This window comes from Helobdella robusta, assembly GCF_000326865.2.
Source record: "Helobdella robusta unplaced genomic scaffold HELROscaffold_1, whole genome shotgun sequence".
NCBI lineage: Eukaryota > Metazoa > Annelida > Clitellata > Rhynchobdellida > Glossiphoniidae > Helobdella > Helobdella robusta.
Genome location: NW_008703570.1, coordinates 7,147,726 through 7,165,847, shown reverse-complemented (window position 1 = coordinate 7,165,847; position 18,122 = coordinate 7,147,726). Strand labels below are relative to the sequence as shown.

The following is an 18,122-nucleotide window of genomic DNA, read 5'->3' as shown; positions in this document are numbered from 1 at the left end:
CAGAAGATGTTCAATTCAGGCCTACTCAACAATTTCAAACAAATTATTTTTCTCCCTTTGATTTTGTTTTTAAATTAAGAGCACTAATATAACATTCGCATATAACGATTTACTAACGTGTTCATTCAATTGTTATCAATTCTACATCTTCATTCTTTCTGAATTAGCTTATTCATTTGAGTGTGTGTAGCGACTTTGTATTGATAGTTGTTGTATGTATGCATGCATGTATGTATGTATGTATGTATGTTTGTATGTATGTATGTATGTATGTATGTATGTATGTATGTATGTATGTATGTATGTATGTATGTATGTATGTATGTATGTATGTATGTATGTATGTATGTATGTATGTATGTATGTATGTATGCATGTATGTATGTATGGGTGGGTGGGTGTGCTTGTGTCTCGATGGCTTGTTTTATGCAGCGCTTCGAAGATTAAAGGTTGCTGTCCATTAGAATGTTTTGTTTATAATTCATTTCATTGTCGTCCGCCAGTGTTTGCAGGCTGATGTTGTTGCTGGTGCCATGTGCGGCTCATTTGATCAGGCAAATATTGAAAGGTGACTAAGTGAAAGATAGATACAATACATGCATGCTATCATCGTTTATCATTTTCCGTACATTACATTCCACGCTGGGTTACCATTTCACCTTTCAAATACTTTTCACTGATGAAATATTTATTTGGCATTTTTGCCAAACATAGATTTGGCTTTCCATGTACGAAGTATAAAGAATTTAGATGATTAGTTTTTATTTTTTTAGTGCTTTCAAAATAAATATTGGTTTGTAGTTTGTATTGAGGCATGATATTAAAAAATTACACAATGTAATGATGAATAATTTTTAGTCAATTAATTAATTTTATTTTAATCAATCATTTAAATTGTAATTTATATAAATTTGAGTGAAGAAATGTTATAAGGGTTTGTTGACACCTTTCAAAATTTTGCTAAGGAACAAGAAGACATTGAAGGTTTCTGCTTCATAAGAAGATTCACCTTTGTCCCTCTATCAAAACCAATATCGCTGATCATCATCACCATCCTCACCGTCATCATCACCATCGTCATCGTCATCATCTACATCACCGATAAGTCAAACGAAATGAATAACGTTCGTCTACTCATGTGCACGTGCAATTATCCGCTGACAAACACACGCGCGCACACACACATACGCACACACACACATACGCACACACACACAAACATACAAGACACGCAAATGAACACAAACATGAATGATATATCCCCACGCACAAACAAAAATACACACCCACACATACAAACAAATACACACACTCAAATATACAAACAAAATATACAAACACATTCACGCACAAACACACACACACACACAATGTTCACAAACAAACACTCAGCCCCTTATAATGCATGTGTTAGTGCTACATATTTGTGTATGTAGTACACTACACGTATGTTTATGGTCATGTATGTGTGTGTAGGTTTTGTATAAAGAAATGTTTTGCTAATTCAATAGGATCATTAAGTTAGCAACACAATTGTGCGGTCTATGACACGGTAAGTAGACAGAATGTGATGTTTATGCATGTGAGTGTGTTTGTATGTGAGTGTGCTGTGTATGTATGCGGATACCTGTACATACAAGTGCTTATAGGGTATATACGCAAATATATATGCATATGTATGTATACAATATTCATATACCTTAGTAATAGTTGATTAGAAGTGTATTATTTTATATTACTTTGTTTGTTTGTTTTTGTGTGTGTATGCAGTGTGTGCAACTTTTTAAGGTTGTCGTCACTGAACAACGAACAGCACTGAATTGAAGTTTCATACTTTCACGAACCATGATTTATTTGCAAGTTTTGGTTGGTTTTACGGAGATAGAATGTTTTAATGTTTTAAATTCTTGCGACCGGTCAAAGTGTTTCAGCAAGAAACATGATAATCAAACGACAAACCATCTCGCAATTTTTCGCTGAATTTTTTTTTGTTTCTCAACCGATTTAAAAAATTACCGCTAGTTAAGATAGGTTATTTTTGTTTAGATAAAGAGCAAGTTAAAAATATTGAACGGTCATCTGATTGAAGAATAACGCCAGGCAATGGCGGAACTTATGAGGGCACTGGCTCCCACGTTGCGAGTAGTTTTTATTAATAAAAATCAGAAAAAAGACCGCTTTGTGTGTAAAAATCGACAAAATTTGAAAGTGATGAGCATAAAATAGTTGTCAGCCACATTACTACAAATTTTGGCCTATCCCCTGTAAAAATTTAAACATTTTCAAATTTTTGCCTCCTTCTTCAAGTTGTATGGATTCGCCACTGACGCCAAATCACAATCAATCGTGATTATCTACGTCATAATCAATCACGTGATTGATCAACCAAACCACGTCATAATCAATCATCTGACCAACAATGCCATAATCAATCACATGATCAATCACGTCATAATCAATCACGTGATGTGACACGCACCCTGGGGAGGCAGCCTTTAATTGTCAGTTGAAGTTGTTGAGATCCAAATGACTCAGGTGCGCCGTTGAGAAGGTCTTTCTGCTGTTCATAATTATCCGAAATCCTCTTCGACTCTTGGTATCGTTTAAACCTGGCTACCAGGTTACTACGGTTACTTCGTCCTCTTCTTACTAGTATTTTTTTACGTTGATTTAAAAAAAAGAATTTTTTACAAATAATTATTCTTATAGAGTTAATATTTTAAATAAAGCAAAAAATTGTAAATGAAAAAATGCAACATAGTTAAACTAATGAACAAACATGTTTTTTTTCCATTTTAATCAGATTGATACAAATTGTTTGACTGATAGAATTAAAACTCTCAAACAACGACCTTCATTTTATTATTTGATAATTTTAACAATTTTTCTAATTTATGAAATGTTTCTTCACAACAAAAATGTTCTAAAGCTCTTCCTTATCAATGTTCTACAATTTTTTAAAATTTAATAAATAACCCATGTCGGTGAGTTTTAATAAGCATTTGAACCAGACAACTTCAGTCAAGGATCCAACGCTTTAACCATTCAGCCATCAAATAACCAACCAAGCAACCAAGCTGCTTCATTCATTTTCCACCGTCCTGCCCATAGCAGCATGTTTTTGGATGTTTCACAAGATCAGTGGTGACAAAAATTCTACTCAAGCTGTTTGTTGTTTGCTCCATTTAGATATTTCACTCTTAAAAATAAACAAACCACAAACACTCACAGTTAAATGTAACTGCATGGGTGATGATGTTAACCATGGCGATGAGGATGATGTTTATAGAGGGTGTCAGCAATACACACGCGCGCACATGCATGCACACACACGCACGCACGCACCAACATGATCAAACTCATATTTAAAATTTAATTAAAATATGAAAGATAATTACAGCATGCCAAATAAAATCAAGATTGCTCACAATGACAGTACGATGTATTGGTAAATGTTTTGATTACGACGGTAGAAAATTGAATTTAGATAACACTTAACACACATTGAATTGGCATGAAGCAAACAACTAACAACAACCCACCTGAATGACTGTTCTGTGCTCGAACTGGCTGGCTGGCATCATATTGCACTGAATGAAAGCCACGATAATGCAACAATTACGTCGTGATTGTTATTGTTGTTTAGGCTATTGTTTATTGTGGTTGCTGACATTGATGTGCTTGCTGTTGTTATTGTTGTTAGATCAATCAATTGTGTCATGAACAAGCACGCATTCAGCAGTGTAGAGTTGGGGTTCTACTTGTGCAATGTTGCTAACTCTAGGTAGAGCAACCTTATCTTTTTTTCATATTTTTGAAGCATATAAAATATATCGTATCGTATCGTATCGTATCTTAACATTTGACCGCATGTCTCATTTTCTCAATCACAGATATAAATAATAAGGTTTTAAACCAACTTATTGATTTCTGATTTTATATTTAGAACAAAAAAACACATCATTCAAAAACTTCCATTTTTTTGTTTCATTTTTAAAGCATAATGCATTGTTACACAGCAGTTGGTAATTCAATTGTGACTAAAAATTTAAAACAATTATTTTTGATAGATCTATAAGATGTCACCAATAAATAACTCATTCACTAACGTAAGTTCGTTACAGAATTGCACGCTTAGAGTACATCACATTTGATAATTTTTAATAAAAATAGGCAGAACAGTCATAAGAATCGGCATAAGATTATTGAGACTGGAGGTTGTGTGGGAACGTGGTTAAATTACTTTATGACCTCCTCCCATTATCGCCTTCCATTGTTCTCCTTCGTTTCAAAAGGAATGCAGTCCATTCAGTCTATCACTTCTTATGTATGTGTATAATAAATATACAAACATTCAAACATTCATTCGTTCGTTCGTTCGTTCGTTTGTTCATTCATTCGTTCGTTCGTTTGTTCATTCATTCATTTATTCATTCGTTTGTTCGTTCGTTCGTTCATTCATATTCCCATTCACAATAATTTTATTTATTGAATCATTCTAAATGCAAGAAAGCGTGAAGCACGAATGACCTAATTGTAGTATTATGGAAAGAATTCGTTCACTAGCTCCAATGTTGAAAATATGACTGACGTATGACGTGAAAGGAAGTGGTTAAATAATGTTTAATAATACAAACAAATAAACATAAAAACACACACACATACATACACACACACCACACACACACACACGCAAAACGTATCATTCTATATACACTCAAGTTATAATTGAGCCGATGTACTTAACTTTGGCGAAGCGGAAAAAATATAATATCTCTCATTTCAAATTGAGTTGCGACCGACATGTTTCATTCATTTAATCTTCCCGCCGAAAAATACTTTTGCTTCGATTTTCTGATTTTTCTGTCAAAGTAATTCCTCCTCGAGGACCCGGATTAACTTGACTTCCACCTGTAAAACTCCATTTCTCTTTTCCCCTCTCTCACTCCCTCCCTCTCCCTCCCTTTCTCTCTCTCTCTCTCTTTCTTTCTCCATTTATCAACTCTTCACAAAAAATTCCTTCAATTTTTCTTCACCCAGTCAGTTATTGCATCATCTTGCATTCAATCATCATTGAGTAAAATACCAATCAAAACGTAGGAACGAAAGTAACAAAACACTTATGATCGTATAAATGAACGAATGAATGAACGAACGAACGAATGAATGAACGAATGAATACATGTTAAATAATTGTAAATGAACAAGTAAATAAATGATTGAATAAGTGAGTGATTGAGTGAATGAAAGAATGACTGACTTAAAGAATGAATGGATAAGAAACCCATAGCAAATAAATGGGCTAATGTATGAAATTTTGAATGTGATTGATTGATTGAATGAACGAATTAACGAAAGAACGAACGAATGAAAAACGAATGAACGGACGATTGTTATCAAATAACTCTGATTTAATGAATGAATATTATATTGTCAATTGTGGTTAATTAATGAATGAGAGAAAGAGCCAACTAACAATTAAATGGATGCATTTTCGATGGATGAATAAACGAGAAAATAAATTAAATAATAAATTTATTCTTTATAATTTAAATAAAAACAAGAACAAGTAAATTTATAAATAATATATTTTATTTATTAATTGACTTGTCCTTGTTTATATTTAAACTATACAAAATTAATTTATTATATAATTTATTATATTCTGACTTTCAGCTTTTGCCTTATACTCAAACCCGTACACATACAGTTTGGGAGTCCACATCACACATATAATAAGACCAATTAATTTATGACGTCACGCTGCCACTGCTTCCGGTAAAATTAATAAGGAAAAAAATTGAAAATGATAATTGAAAATAATAAATTTTAATTATAACAATATTTATAATGATAATAATACATAGTAGATAAAAATGCTTAAAATCTAAAAAAACACTTAATTTACTTTTTAAACTTTGTTCACTTTTAAATTTTTGCAATGTAAACAGTCTCCAGAGTGCATATGTATGCGTTTTTAATTGTATTAAAACTTATTTTATAATGTTCCAATGAGATGACATTTTCATAGTTTGAGATGAAATTTTCAAAGTAAGTTTTTTTGATATTTTTCAAGTATTTTGAATATGCATGTTCTCTATTTAACTTCTAATATATCTGTTTTCTCTCCATGAAACAAGGCTTTGATTTAATTAATTAAATTTAATTAAAATAAAACAACTTTTAACTTTTTAATTTAGCTTGATTAATTAATTAAATAAAATAAAATGAAAGCCCTAATTTAATTTAATTAATCAAACAAAATCAAAAAATTAAAGTTAAACAGAAAGTTGAAAAATAATTTTTTCCACTAACAACACCAACACACGGCATGTGCATGAATTAAGGCATGACGGACTACACACACATTCTGCATATTATATAATATATATATATATATATAGACATTGATCTTTTTTGCATTTAAACCCGGTTTCTGCAACACAGGACGACATGTCTTTAAATTTACTTACCCTATTTTCAAATCAATCAATGTGTCTGTTTTCTTTTTCTGATGCTATCTATTAAATACCATCATTTTTTATAAATCGAAGTTTATTTTAAAAATTCTATCATTCAGGCAATGTGTCTTCTACTCTCTTATTCCCACGGCTGTTGCGTTTTTAGTTCTTTTCTCAAAACTAAAAGACGCGTTTGGCGAGTCAAGTTGGTTGAGACTTCCAGAATGGTTGATTGATTTCTCAATAAACATGTGTGGCTACAGCACAATCATCATTCCAGGTGCGGCCATTGTCTACCTGGTGAAGAAATATGATGTCACTAATCAAATGGGTTTTGTTTTTGTTCATTTGTTCATTCAAATATTTTTTTCATTGTTACTTCGGTATTAAAATTCATTGATTTTTATGTCTAGTATAATTGGAATAAATAAATAAATTTAATATATTTATGCAGATGACAGCATCATCAAGTGTTTGTTAAACAGATTTGTGTATGGATCTTCAACATTCCTGCCCTATGTAGATGTCTCAGATAAAGTAAATAGTTTGCCAGCTGATCATAGTGCTGAAAAAACTGAGTTGAAAAAGTTACCAACTTTGATATTTTGCAGTTCTGGCTTGGTAGTCTCTTACTTGTTGTGGGGGATTGCCCAAGAGAGATTGGTCTCGTACCCCTACCAAAATGAAGATGCAATTGAAGAAGGTGCCGAACGCTTCAAAGATTCTCTATTTTTAGAACTTTCAAACCGGATGCTGTCTTTTCTAGCAGCTCTTTTTGTGTTGTTAGTCACGTACCAGCCTTCCCACAAAGCTCCTCTCTATGAATACTCTTACAACTCTTTCACCTGCCTCATGAGCAGTTGGTGTCAGTATGAAGCTCTCAAGTACGTCAGTTTCCCGCTTCAAGTTCTTGTAAAAGCTTCAAAAATTATTCCAGTGATGTTGATGGGCCGACTGGTTTCAAAGAAGTCTTACAGTAATTTTGAATATTTCACAGCAGTTCTTATGTCACTAGGCTTGTTCATGTTCATGTCCAACGAACAAGACAGTCAAACACATAGCATCACAACTTCCAGCAATTTAGAACACAACAATTCACATTCCGTAGATGAGAATGAAAGCATTGTTAAGCGTCATTCATTTTTAAATCTCTCTGTTGTGTCTGGGTCGATTTTGATGGTTGGCTACATGGGATTTGACTCTTTCACTTCGAACTGGCAGTCAGAAATGTTCAAACGTTACGAGCCGTCACATATTCACATGATGGTCGGTACAAACTTTTTCGAAATTCTCTTTGCTTCCGTCACTTTATTGGGCAGAAAAGGTTTCGAAAATGCTTACAATTTTTCAATGAGACATCCTTCCTTCAAAGTTCATTTGTTTGGTTTGGCTCTTACGTCAGCCCTTGGCCAGTTTTTCATTTTTTACACCATAAAGTTGTTTGGACCAGTTACGTTTGTCATCATCATGACTGTCAGACAAGCATTAAGTGTTGCTATATCCTGTCTTGTTTACGGACACACAGTTCATTATTTAGGAATTTTTGGGGTTTTATTATTTTTTTTCGCTATTGTTTTGAGAATGCTGCGTTAACTCACGACAGTTTCCAATTTGAATTTGTTCACCTATTGCTCTTTAATTTATTGTTTCTAAAAGTTGTTATGTGATGTATTTTATATTTTGCAACTCGTTGCAGGGAAAGGTTTTTAACTTTTGTTTGCAGTATCTGATGAACATATTCTTATATTTTTATTGGTGTAATTTATTTAATTTTTTTAACTTATACTCTATGATTTTATTACATTTGCATTTGCAACGTGATATCGATTATCGGCAACTTTTGTTCGCCAAATGTTATAATTTTGGAAAGAAATTTTACAAAAATTCACTTTTGCCTGGCTTGATAATACTTTCAAACAAATTTATCTTAGTAGTAAAGGGTATGGTTTTAAACAAATAAATATGATTTCCTTCACTTTCAGTTAATTTCGATTTCCATTCCCTTTCCATACGCACAAACACACACACATATATATTATATATATATATATATATAATATTTTCTTTGATAATGATTTGTTATGATCAGTGTTGAATACGGATTTTGTTTTATGTGATAAAACAAATCCGTTTTCAACACTGATGATGTCAAATGATTAAAAAATGACTAGCGTCATTTTAAAAATTTTCAACAAAAATGACCGATGAAAAATTCTATGTTTATTTACTATAGAGTTAAAAACAATTGTTGACTTTCATAATGTTTTTATATTTAAATCTTGATCCAGTAATGCTATTGTGAGGAGAGGCTATTATAAAATTGTGAGCGGTCACGTTCATTAACTATCATTAGGTTTCTATTTATATTTTTAACAGCGACCATCAAGCTTTGACAGCCGTTCACTAACATAATGATGATGATGATGATGATTGGTGATCATCATCATACGTTCAATCGTGATGAGTTTACGTCGAAACGTACGTGGGTCCTATGAGAGGTCCTGTCATATTTTTTCCTTATTCGTTACGTCACAGTTTGTCGCGTCACATGGCTGTGCTTTCCGACCAGAAAAGTATACCCATGATAAATATTTTTATACGACTATCAACAAAATTTGAAATTTTTGAAAATTTCTAACAGCTGAATGAACGAAAGAAATTTCTAGTTATATGTTGAATTAAGAATCTCCCATACACTTAGGCCTTGTGTCACAAATTGTAACGATCGACTGATTGTTTCTGTTATTGGTCATATCATTAACGCAAATTTGTAAGATATCTACCTACCCGCCTAACCCAACGCATTGTATGAACACACCTAACCACATCTTACTGTGTGTGTGTTGTGTGTGTGTGTGTGTGATATACATATAACGAGGTCAACTTATTATTGTAGTATTGGTGTTTGTATGCGTGCGAATGTGCATCATCAACGTTTATTCTTCAATCTACTACGCGATAGAACAAATTTACAATATGTTTTCTTTCGGTTATTCCAAATAGAAAATGGAATACCTATTTGATTTGTCATCTGCACGCTTATTGTCATAGAAACATACTAGAATACACCAATTCATAAATTGGATATAATTGTTCTTATAAGTGTCGGGCAGACAGTATTTAATTTGGTTATTATGGTAATTATTTACTAATATCAAAATATTAACGAGTTTTATAATTTGCATGTTATTGATCATCATATGATTATATGAAACCATTAAACACTATATCATCGTTGGATTTCTAATTTGCATATGAACTCGACCTGACCGACGTCTTCTCACTCAATTATTGTAAATTTAACACCACTTTTGACTTTTCTGTACATGTAATTGGATACCTTAGCCGCGTGCAATGTTCGCCTGATGTGTTACACATTTGAGACAACTTTTCAATTTAAACTTTTGGTTAATAATTTTTGTATTTTAAAAATTTAATATTTAATGACATACCACAAAAACATAGCTACATTGAATTTAACAGCTGTTTCAACGACAACTTTAATTGAATTTAAAACAAATAACAAAATTTCTTTCAATAACAAAAAGAATGTGTTGTTTGAAACGTTTTATCTTTGTAACGAAGTGAATAATTAATTAATTAATTAAGTTATTTCAGTGCAGTTGTACAATTGAAAAGATAAATAATTGATTTGTTTGATACATTGTTGTGCGTTAATTTTGCTCAACTAACTAATCTCGTTTGATGTTACGACAAATATTTCGTTTTTATGTTTCCTGTTATTTTGTAACGTTTTCTTGTTTTTTTTTATTGATAAAATGATCAACTATATGTTTGAAACGATGTGAGGAGGTGAAATTATCGGTTATAACATTTTATAACATCACATCAGCAACATGCCTGATATGCATCTTCACACCATACTATAAAAAATCAGTTGCCTTGTAATAAATTAATCTATCTCCATTATTGCTAGAATACTGAGAATACTGTAGTCAAGGCTTGAGGTGTCGTGAAATTTTAACAACACTTTGGTTTATTGCATGCAAATTGTAAAATTCCAATCCATCTGATAAGGGAATATTGATAATAATAACATGAAATCTACATTTTCATGTGTCAGTTGTTTAAAGGTTAATGACCGTTTAATGTATGCATGCGAAGACCCTTTAAACTTTAATCCCGCCTATTAATAAACTGAGTGATCCGATTGGTCTGTAAGTTAAATTAATTAAATAACGCTCTGCTATTGGTTAATTAAAAGTAGTAGACAAATTAAATTTCTCTTTATAAAACTTTTGAATACCTATCCTACTCATAAGAATACCTATTCAGAAAAAATATTTTTGTGAAATTTACAGACACACCTGCACTATATATACACATCTACACATAATATACATGTGTATAAGATATTTATTTTTATTTGTAAAAAAAATAACATTAATCGTCATTGTGGATTAGAGAATAACAAGAGCAAAATGTGGAAATACGGTTTGTGAGAAGAAATATATGCTTTTTTAAATCTTTAAATATTAAATCTATAAATTTATTTAATTAACTGAATTGTATTAATATTTTTCGATGGAAACAGGAGATTTCCTACCATCGTTACTCTCTTCATTGTCTCCGACAGCTCCTCAAGCGACGTCACATGATCTTTCAGATTCCAGCCTCAACCATTACAAATACTGGTTCCCTGGAGTATCAACATCCTCGTCATCGTTAGTGACACCTCCATCGCAGTCATCCCCATCATCGACTACATCATTCTTTCAGTCGTCACCAGCAATTCCACCGCACAAAAATTGCGAGAAAATCTGGAGACCCTACGAAGAGCCAACGGAGGAAGATTGGCTGAAGGACGCAACGTGGACGATTAATGATCAGGCGAGGAAGAACACCCCCCTGTCTTATGCCACATTACCTCAGGGACTTATCTTCTACCCATCCTCACCCAACTACAACACGGTCAGTTCTGATTTTTTGTATTACTTGTGCACAATGTATTTTGCAATAACGAACACATCACATAATTAAACCTGACATTTGTTACAAACATGAAAGATTAAATCAAAAATAACTTGAAATGGAAAATAACAATGCGTGCTAGCGAAACAAGCGAGTTGTGGTTGACCTGACTTGATAGTTAAACAGTTCAGTGACACGAGAGCTACGTAATTGTTACCTTGCTTTTCAATTACCTGGCAACAATAACGGATGATGTGTTGCGTAACTTGCTGTTGTGGCTCGTGACGTGCAATATTATTAATACAATTCTGAAACAATATTTATAACTAAGTATAATATAATTATAATTATAACTATGTATAATATAATTCTATTTTTATATTTTATTTTACTCTTTAAACAGTTTAAAAATACTTTTCTATTAAATATTATAAAAAAGAATTTACGAAAAATTCAGATAATCTGTCTGCATTTAATTTTTTCACTGTCGTCAAAATTTAATCTTTAATGTTTTGAAAATTATTTTAAAAGGAAAATAAAAATACGAGAGCTAAATTTCAAATTTTTTTCAAAAATTTATTGGTGCTCAGCCATATTTCATTTTGTCGAAAACAAGCTTCTCAACGAAATTTGAATTAGTATGTACATTGAATCTGTCTTTGGCAAAACGGCCAGACACTGTTACACAAACTCAACAATTGACTTTAAAATCAAAACAACAGCTCGTTAAAAATTAGCTTGCTACCTGTGCATGTGAACAATATTGCCAAAAGATGTCAGGCTGAGCAATTTAGCGTTAATTAAATAAATGTTGTAACATAAATGGCCTCTCAACGTCACTGTGACTGCGAGCATGTGAGGCATCCAGGTTGGCATCTGCAAGGTCACTGAATGAATCTCAAGTGCTTGGAAATAACTTTTATATTATTTCATTTTATAAAGTTTGAAAGCCGAACTATTAAAAAAAGTTTTTTACTATTGAAATTTTTTTAAATTCAATGTTTTCCTATTGATTTAATCCATCTAATTTGTAATATTTAATCGTCGAATATTTAATTGTATCTGCGTTTTTTGCTTGGTGGCTCATAACTTAAAATAACTTCTTGCAGATGGGCGTCTGGACGACGAAGCCGATAATGAAGGGCTCAAGGTTTGGACCTCTGAAGGGAAGGATTATTTCAGAGGGAGAGATGTTGAGTTTGAAAAGGGGAGTGTGCTATCGAAGTGATCTGTGGCCGGTGAGTAGTTGTGGCTGGTTGGATGTGTGGTTGTGGCTGGTTGAATGATTAGCTACGGTTGGTTAAGACTGGTAGGTGAAATATTTGAATGTTAAGTTTTTTGCATATAATTATCATCAATATTTCCATCACCACACAGATCTTCTCCTCTCCCCAGTCCATCACGATCTCACACTACCTGGACACATCGAACTTGATAGCCAGCAATTGGATGCGATTTGTTTCCTTCTCGAGTCTGAGCAGTAGCCAAAACTTGCTGGCCTGTCAGTTCCAGGACTTCGTCTACTTCTTTGCCACTGAGGACATTCCGCAAGGAGCTGAACTGCGCGTTTGGTTCCATCCTCAATATATGCACAGGATTCTTCACTCCAGCTACATTCACTGTTAGTTTCTTTTCACAAGCATTTGTTTTTAGCCTTTTTCAGTTATCATTTTATATAAGTGATTGTATTTGAATGTTAAAATGTCGTGAATTAATGCACTCACATGAATAATTCTGTGAAGATTTGTAATGTAGGGTGCATTTTTGTGTTTTAGAATGCGTTTGAGTCTGTGCATGTGCCAGTAAATGTAATGCTTTTAATTCTTTTAATTTTTTATAGATGTTTAATGCTTATTTTTTGAGCGTTAGATTATTTTTTCTTCAGTAAATTAGTTCGTTTGAAGTTTTTATTCCTTGCCAGAACTCTGTATTGCGGAGATAATCTTGAAGTATCAAAAACAAATCGTGCCAACTTTTAGCGTCCAAAACAAACAATTGACACGCACATCTAAAGGGTGTCTTTTATAACTCTTGGTCAATTTCCGCCATTTATAATTAAGAGTAGAAGATAGATTAGATAATTGAATGTATTTTCGGTGTGATGAGACGTATCAACTGCTTTGGATGAAATGTTGCGCGACAATATTCGTTGCGCAACCTCAAAAGACATCAAAGAGATTCCCTGACAGTTTATTACAATGAACTCGTTAGCGGCTTGATGGGATGGTCTAACTTTCAGCAGAACATTAACAACTCTAGTTTTTACAACTTCACCTAAATAATATTGAAACAAATAAATGCGTTAAAAATTGGGGAAACGTCGATTCTTTATTATTAATTTCAAACATTTTAACATTTGATATTAAACGTCTAAACTAAGATTTCAATTGGACTCGATCAACCATTAAAAATTTCAGACCTTTTAAAAGACGAAAAAACGTCATCTCATAATTTTCCATTGAAACAAAATATAAAAGAAGAAAAAGAAGATCCGCCAACAACGACGCCACCGAGTGAACTCCCGCCAATCAGCACCGACTCCAAAAAGTGCACCGAACCGCAACTGAAAGGAAAAGGACACTCGTCCTTGGGCTACGAGTTACGTAGAGTCGACGGAAAGTTAATCTACGAGTGCAACTTCTGCAAGAAGATATGCGGTCAGCTGAGCAACTTGAAGACCCACCTCTTCATTCACACCGGAGAACGACCCTTTGCATGTCCACACTGCAACAAGACCTTCACACAGAAGGCACATTTGGACAAGCACAAACTGACGCACCTCAGATCCAAGCATTATAAATGATCACAACGTGACATCTCTCGAACAGTTTTTTTTATTTATTTTTGAAATTTGTTTTGTTTGCTGCTAAATTTTTGTAAAGTTATTTTTTTGAAATAATTTTTTTAAATTGTAAAAAGTTTATAAAAATGTCTCTTTTTGAAAGTGTTGCGTTATGTGTTAAAAAAGTTCATTTAAGAGAACTTTTCTTCTCCACGCAAGTAATGCATATTTTACCTGATTATTGAAATTCACCTCACTTATTTATTGAATTATATATGCAATACGATAAAATAGCTAGGCTGGCTTATTTTAATTAATTCTCTTCGAAGCAACAAGTCTCATTGAAAATAAATCACTATCAGCCAGTGAGAGGAGCTTCTGTTGTCACAGGCTCACCTCGTTCAACATTCACACAACAAAAATTGCGCTGTTTTAAACTTCACGGATTGATTTGTGTTGCAAGGAAGTTGTTCTCTGAGTTAATTAATCAATTTTAGCGCAAATTTTTTAAAATAGAATTAATGTCAATATTTTTTGATAAAATTTTGTTGTTTCAAATAGAAACTAAGTTTTTAAATAACAAAATCTAATGTAGTAGACTAATAAATAATAAAAAAAACACTTATTTATAGATTCAATAAAAATAATTTTATCCGTGAGTTTCCGTAACGAGGTTTCAGCAGTCTGCATAAATTTCCAGAACAGTTTGCATCAATTTCCTGTAAGGACAGCGTACATTCAATCCTTCCAGTACGACATACAAGGATAAAGATTGCACATATGAACGCACACACATATACATTGATAATTACCGACAATGAGTTGCATATATTCATTCGTTAAAAGAATGCATCAACTTATATATGTATCAACTCATTAAAATAGAAAAAGAATATGGTATTGTGGACGCTTGGTTCTGGATACATTCCAGCCCTGCCGACAACACTCTTCCATAGTTCAGAGGATTCAACAAAGTGCACAAACATCGTGTATGAATACATGCTAAACGACGCATCACACACGAAGCATGTGATAGGCGGGGAATTTTTTGTCATATTCGAACCCGGTTACTACGAAACAGCACCAGGCGACTATAACTATTAGACCATCACGCATCATGATTACTTAATGGCGTTGCATTAACTATTACTGCAAAGTCTGAAACAATTGTGAAATTAGATTGAATACAAATATTTAAAAAAAAAAACAAAACGTACCGTATACATTAGATAGAAACAAAAGGTAAAATGTTTTTGAAATAAAAAATTGACGAGCAAACAAACAAGCTTTGTTCCTACTGCACATGTATTGTTCAATAAGGCAACGGTGCAGTGCATGAAAACATTTGCCTCACTACGGTGTGAATGTATATAATGTATATATATATATATATATATATATATATATATATATATATATATAACGCACTACACACATACACGCACGCACAAACGCATACACACGCACATTTCAGATCTGATGTTAAGAGACAATTAACGTGCAAGTGCGAGCTATATAAAACTACATAGCCATCAGTTTTTCTACACCAAAAAACACCGAAATTTGTCTCGAATAACTGACTAACAGTGCACCAACATTTTGTATAACCAGTATTAGTGAAGCTTTCAACTACTGTCAATTTTTATATGAAGTTTTTTTAATGACTCGTTAAGTGACCGGCCGCAAACGTTTTATGTATGTAACACATTGAACATATTTCAAAGGCATATTATCATTTTTTGATGATATTCTTGGTGGAAAGCTTCCTATTAAAAAAACGTCAAAAGACCAAAGATACTTAGATCTGAAGTTCGTGCCGCTCTTTCTAAAATGAAATCAAATAAAGCGCCAGGTCCAGTTGAGATCCAGGTCCAAGTCAACATTTATTGCTTTGCCTAAAAAACCTTATACAACGGAATGTGAACTACATCGAAAAATCAGATTGTTGAGCCAGTTTACAAAACTTCTCTTGAGAATTCTGATGATGAAAGCACGAAACAAAATCAGACTTGAAATTTCAAATGTCTAATGTGGTTTTGTAGATGATTGTGGCACAAGAAATACTATTTTTATAGTATGAATAATCAGCGAACGAGCAATTGAAATAAAAAAAAAACTTGTGTTAATTTTGTATCGATTACTCCAAAACTTTTGATAGCGTGAAACACGTGGAGCTAATGGAAATATTGGAAAAAGACACGTGAGTTATCAAAAACCTCTATTGGGACCACCAAAGAGCAGCGATGAAAGTTGGTGACATGATGACTAGTTTTGTCGAAATAAAGAAAGTTGTTAGGCAAGGCTGTGTATTTTCTTCAGACCTGTACAATCTCTATAGGGAGATCATCATGAGTAAGGTAGAAGATCTACCGGGGATATCTATTGGAGGCGTGAATATAAACAATGTAAGATATGCTGATGATACAGATTCAAAGATTCAATTGAAAAACTGAAAAAACAATTGTTTCTAAATTGGTTTTTGAAAGCGAAAGGAAAGGCTTGCAAATTAACATCAACAAAATAGAGTGCATGGTTATCAATAAAAGCAAAACCACCCCGAGCTGCTCCATAATCATTAACGGTAGACAGGTGAAACAAGTCAACAGACTCAATTATATCGAAAGTCTGTTTACCTAAGGTTGTAAATGTGATGTGGATATCAAACGAAAGATAGCTTTGGCAAAAGATGCATATTCTAAAATGAAAAACATCCTCACTGACAGTAAAATCAAAATATCAACAAATTAAAAACTGTTAGAGTGTAACATTTTCTTGGTCTCACTTACGGTTCTGAGTCCTAGACAATTTCTAAAAAATGGAAAAAAAGATTAACGCTGCTGAGAATTATGAAAATTAGTTGGACCTCTCATACTTTGAATAAGGATGTGTTAAAACAGTCCGGTTATGAAAAGGGGAAATTACTACAGATAATCAGACAGGGGCAGTAAGTATTTTGGTGAAATCATGCGGAAGGAAAGAATGGAAAATCTAACAACTACTGGAAAGATTGCAGGGAAAACAGATCGTAATCAACAAAGAATCACATTTGTGAAGTCCTTGTGTCACTTGTTGAATAACACCACATTTCAACTACTACAAAGTGTTAAAGATCGAGTTTCGTTGAGGTCGATGGTCGCCAATGTCCTGAAAGGATAAGGCACGAGAAAGAAAGAAAGAATTATCATTTATATTTTGATCACACATTATGAAAGCGTGCAGAACAAAATCTTGAAGCATACAATTTTATTATTACTTAAACAATAAAAGTTTTCAAATTTTTTGAATTTTCAATAATGACAACAAAATAAAAATGAAATCAAATTTTTTAAAACCCATTTTTGGACCTTAAAAGACCATGAAAGAAAAAATATTGAAAACTCTGTGTAAAATATTTAACATTATAACTTAGTATTTTTTAAATTTCTAAAATAAACATGAAATAGCATAGGAAGGTTTTCAACTTTAGAATTTTGAAAATCATTTCCCCGCGAAGAATTCTAAATCCGCTGTTGAACATTTTGTTTAATAATATCTTGCATTAATTGTCATTTTATTGAAGAATCATATCTGAAAAATTTAATAACCGTTCACCAAATATTTACTTTAATTTTCGGTGAATCGTTTGGAGTAAATTTTCGACATTCCTGACATTCAGTGACATTCGATATTCGACACAGTTATTGGATTCATTCGGAATCGAAATCTGGCCTTATTTGCAGCATGAATTCGGAAAATAAGTTTATTTTGAATTTCACCAAAAAACTTTAGTGAGAAAAATTGAAAAAACGAACTACAAACATATTAACGCCAAACATTCGGTAGAATTTATAGAATATTGTAAATATTATGGTCTATTACCAACATATATATATATATATATATATATATATATGTGTGTGTGTGTGTGTGTGTGTGTGTGTGTGTGTGTGTGTGTGTGGGTTTCTAAA

General features: G+C 32.7%; 4 protein-coding genes across 4 annotated transcripts in view; 3 read left to right on the top strand and 1 right to left on the bottom strand.

Moving 5' to 3' along the window:
• Positions 1-2,282: 2,282 nt before the first annotated feature.
• On the bottom strand, positions 2,283-5,725 carry HELRODRAFT_159146 (hypothetical protein; the record flags this gene model as incomplete). Its single annotated transcript, XM_009011057.1, has 4 exons — positions 2,283-2,354; positions 2,480-2,649; positions 3,543-3,590; positions 5,671-5,725. The coding sequence occupies 4 exons, from the start codon at positions 5,723-5,725 to the stop codon at positions 2,283-2,285; spliced, it is 345 nt and encodes a 114-aa protein (XP_009009305.1).
• A 1,264-nt stretch (positions 5,726-6,989) lies between these two features.
• Positions 6,990-8,054, top strand: HELRODRAFT_63269 (hypothetical protein; the record flags this gene model as incomplete). Its single annotated transcript, XM_009011056.1, has 2 exons — positions 6,990-7,492; positions 7,583-8,054. Coding segments are annotated over 2 exons (975 nt in total), but the record flags the coding sequence as incomplete, so codon positions are not given.
• Positions 8,055-10,788: 2,734 nt separating this feature from the next.
• HELRODRAFT_105412 (hypothetical protein) lies at positions 10,789-14,306 on the top strand. Its single transcript, XM_009011055.1, has 5 exons — positions 10,789-10,916; positions 11,017-11,393; positions 12,503-12,631; positions 12,771-13,014; positions 13,811-14,306. Exons 1-5 carry the CDS (start codon positions 10,904-10,906, stop codon positions 14,194-14,196), a joined length of 1,149 nt encoding a protein of 382 aa, XP_009009303.1. The 5' UTR covers positions 10,789-10,903; the 3' UTR covers positions 14,197-14,306.
• Positions 14,307-17,139: 2,833 nt separating this feature from the next.
• HELRODRAFT_159143 (hypothetical protein) overlaps positions 17,140-18,122 on the top strand; it is a gene marked incomplete at both ends in the record, with an annotated part of 3,507 nt that continues 2,524 nt past the window's right edge. The window contains one exon of the mRNA XM_009011054.1: positions 17,140-17,300. Within this exon, the coding sequence (XP_009009302.1) occupies positions 17,140-17,300 (161 nt within the window). The remainder of the gene's footprint in view (positions 17,301-18,122) is intronic.

Coding starts and splice junctions, on each gene's coding strand:
- HELRODRAFT_105412 (XM_009011055.1), top strand. Junction 11,394..12,502: donor CCTCACCCAACTACAACACG/GTCAGTTCTGAT, acceptor AACTTCTTGCAG/ATGGGCGTCTGGACGACGAA. Junction 13,015..13,810: donor TCACTCCAGCTACATTCACT/GTTAGTTTCTTT, acceptor TAAAAATTTCAG/ACCTTTTAAAAGACGAAAAA.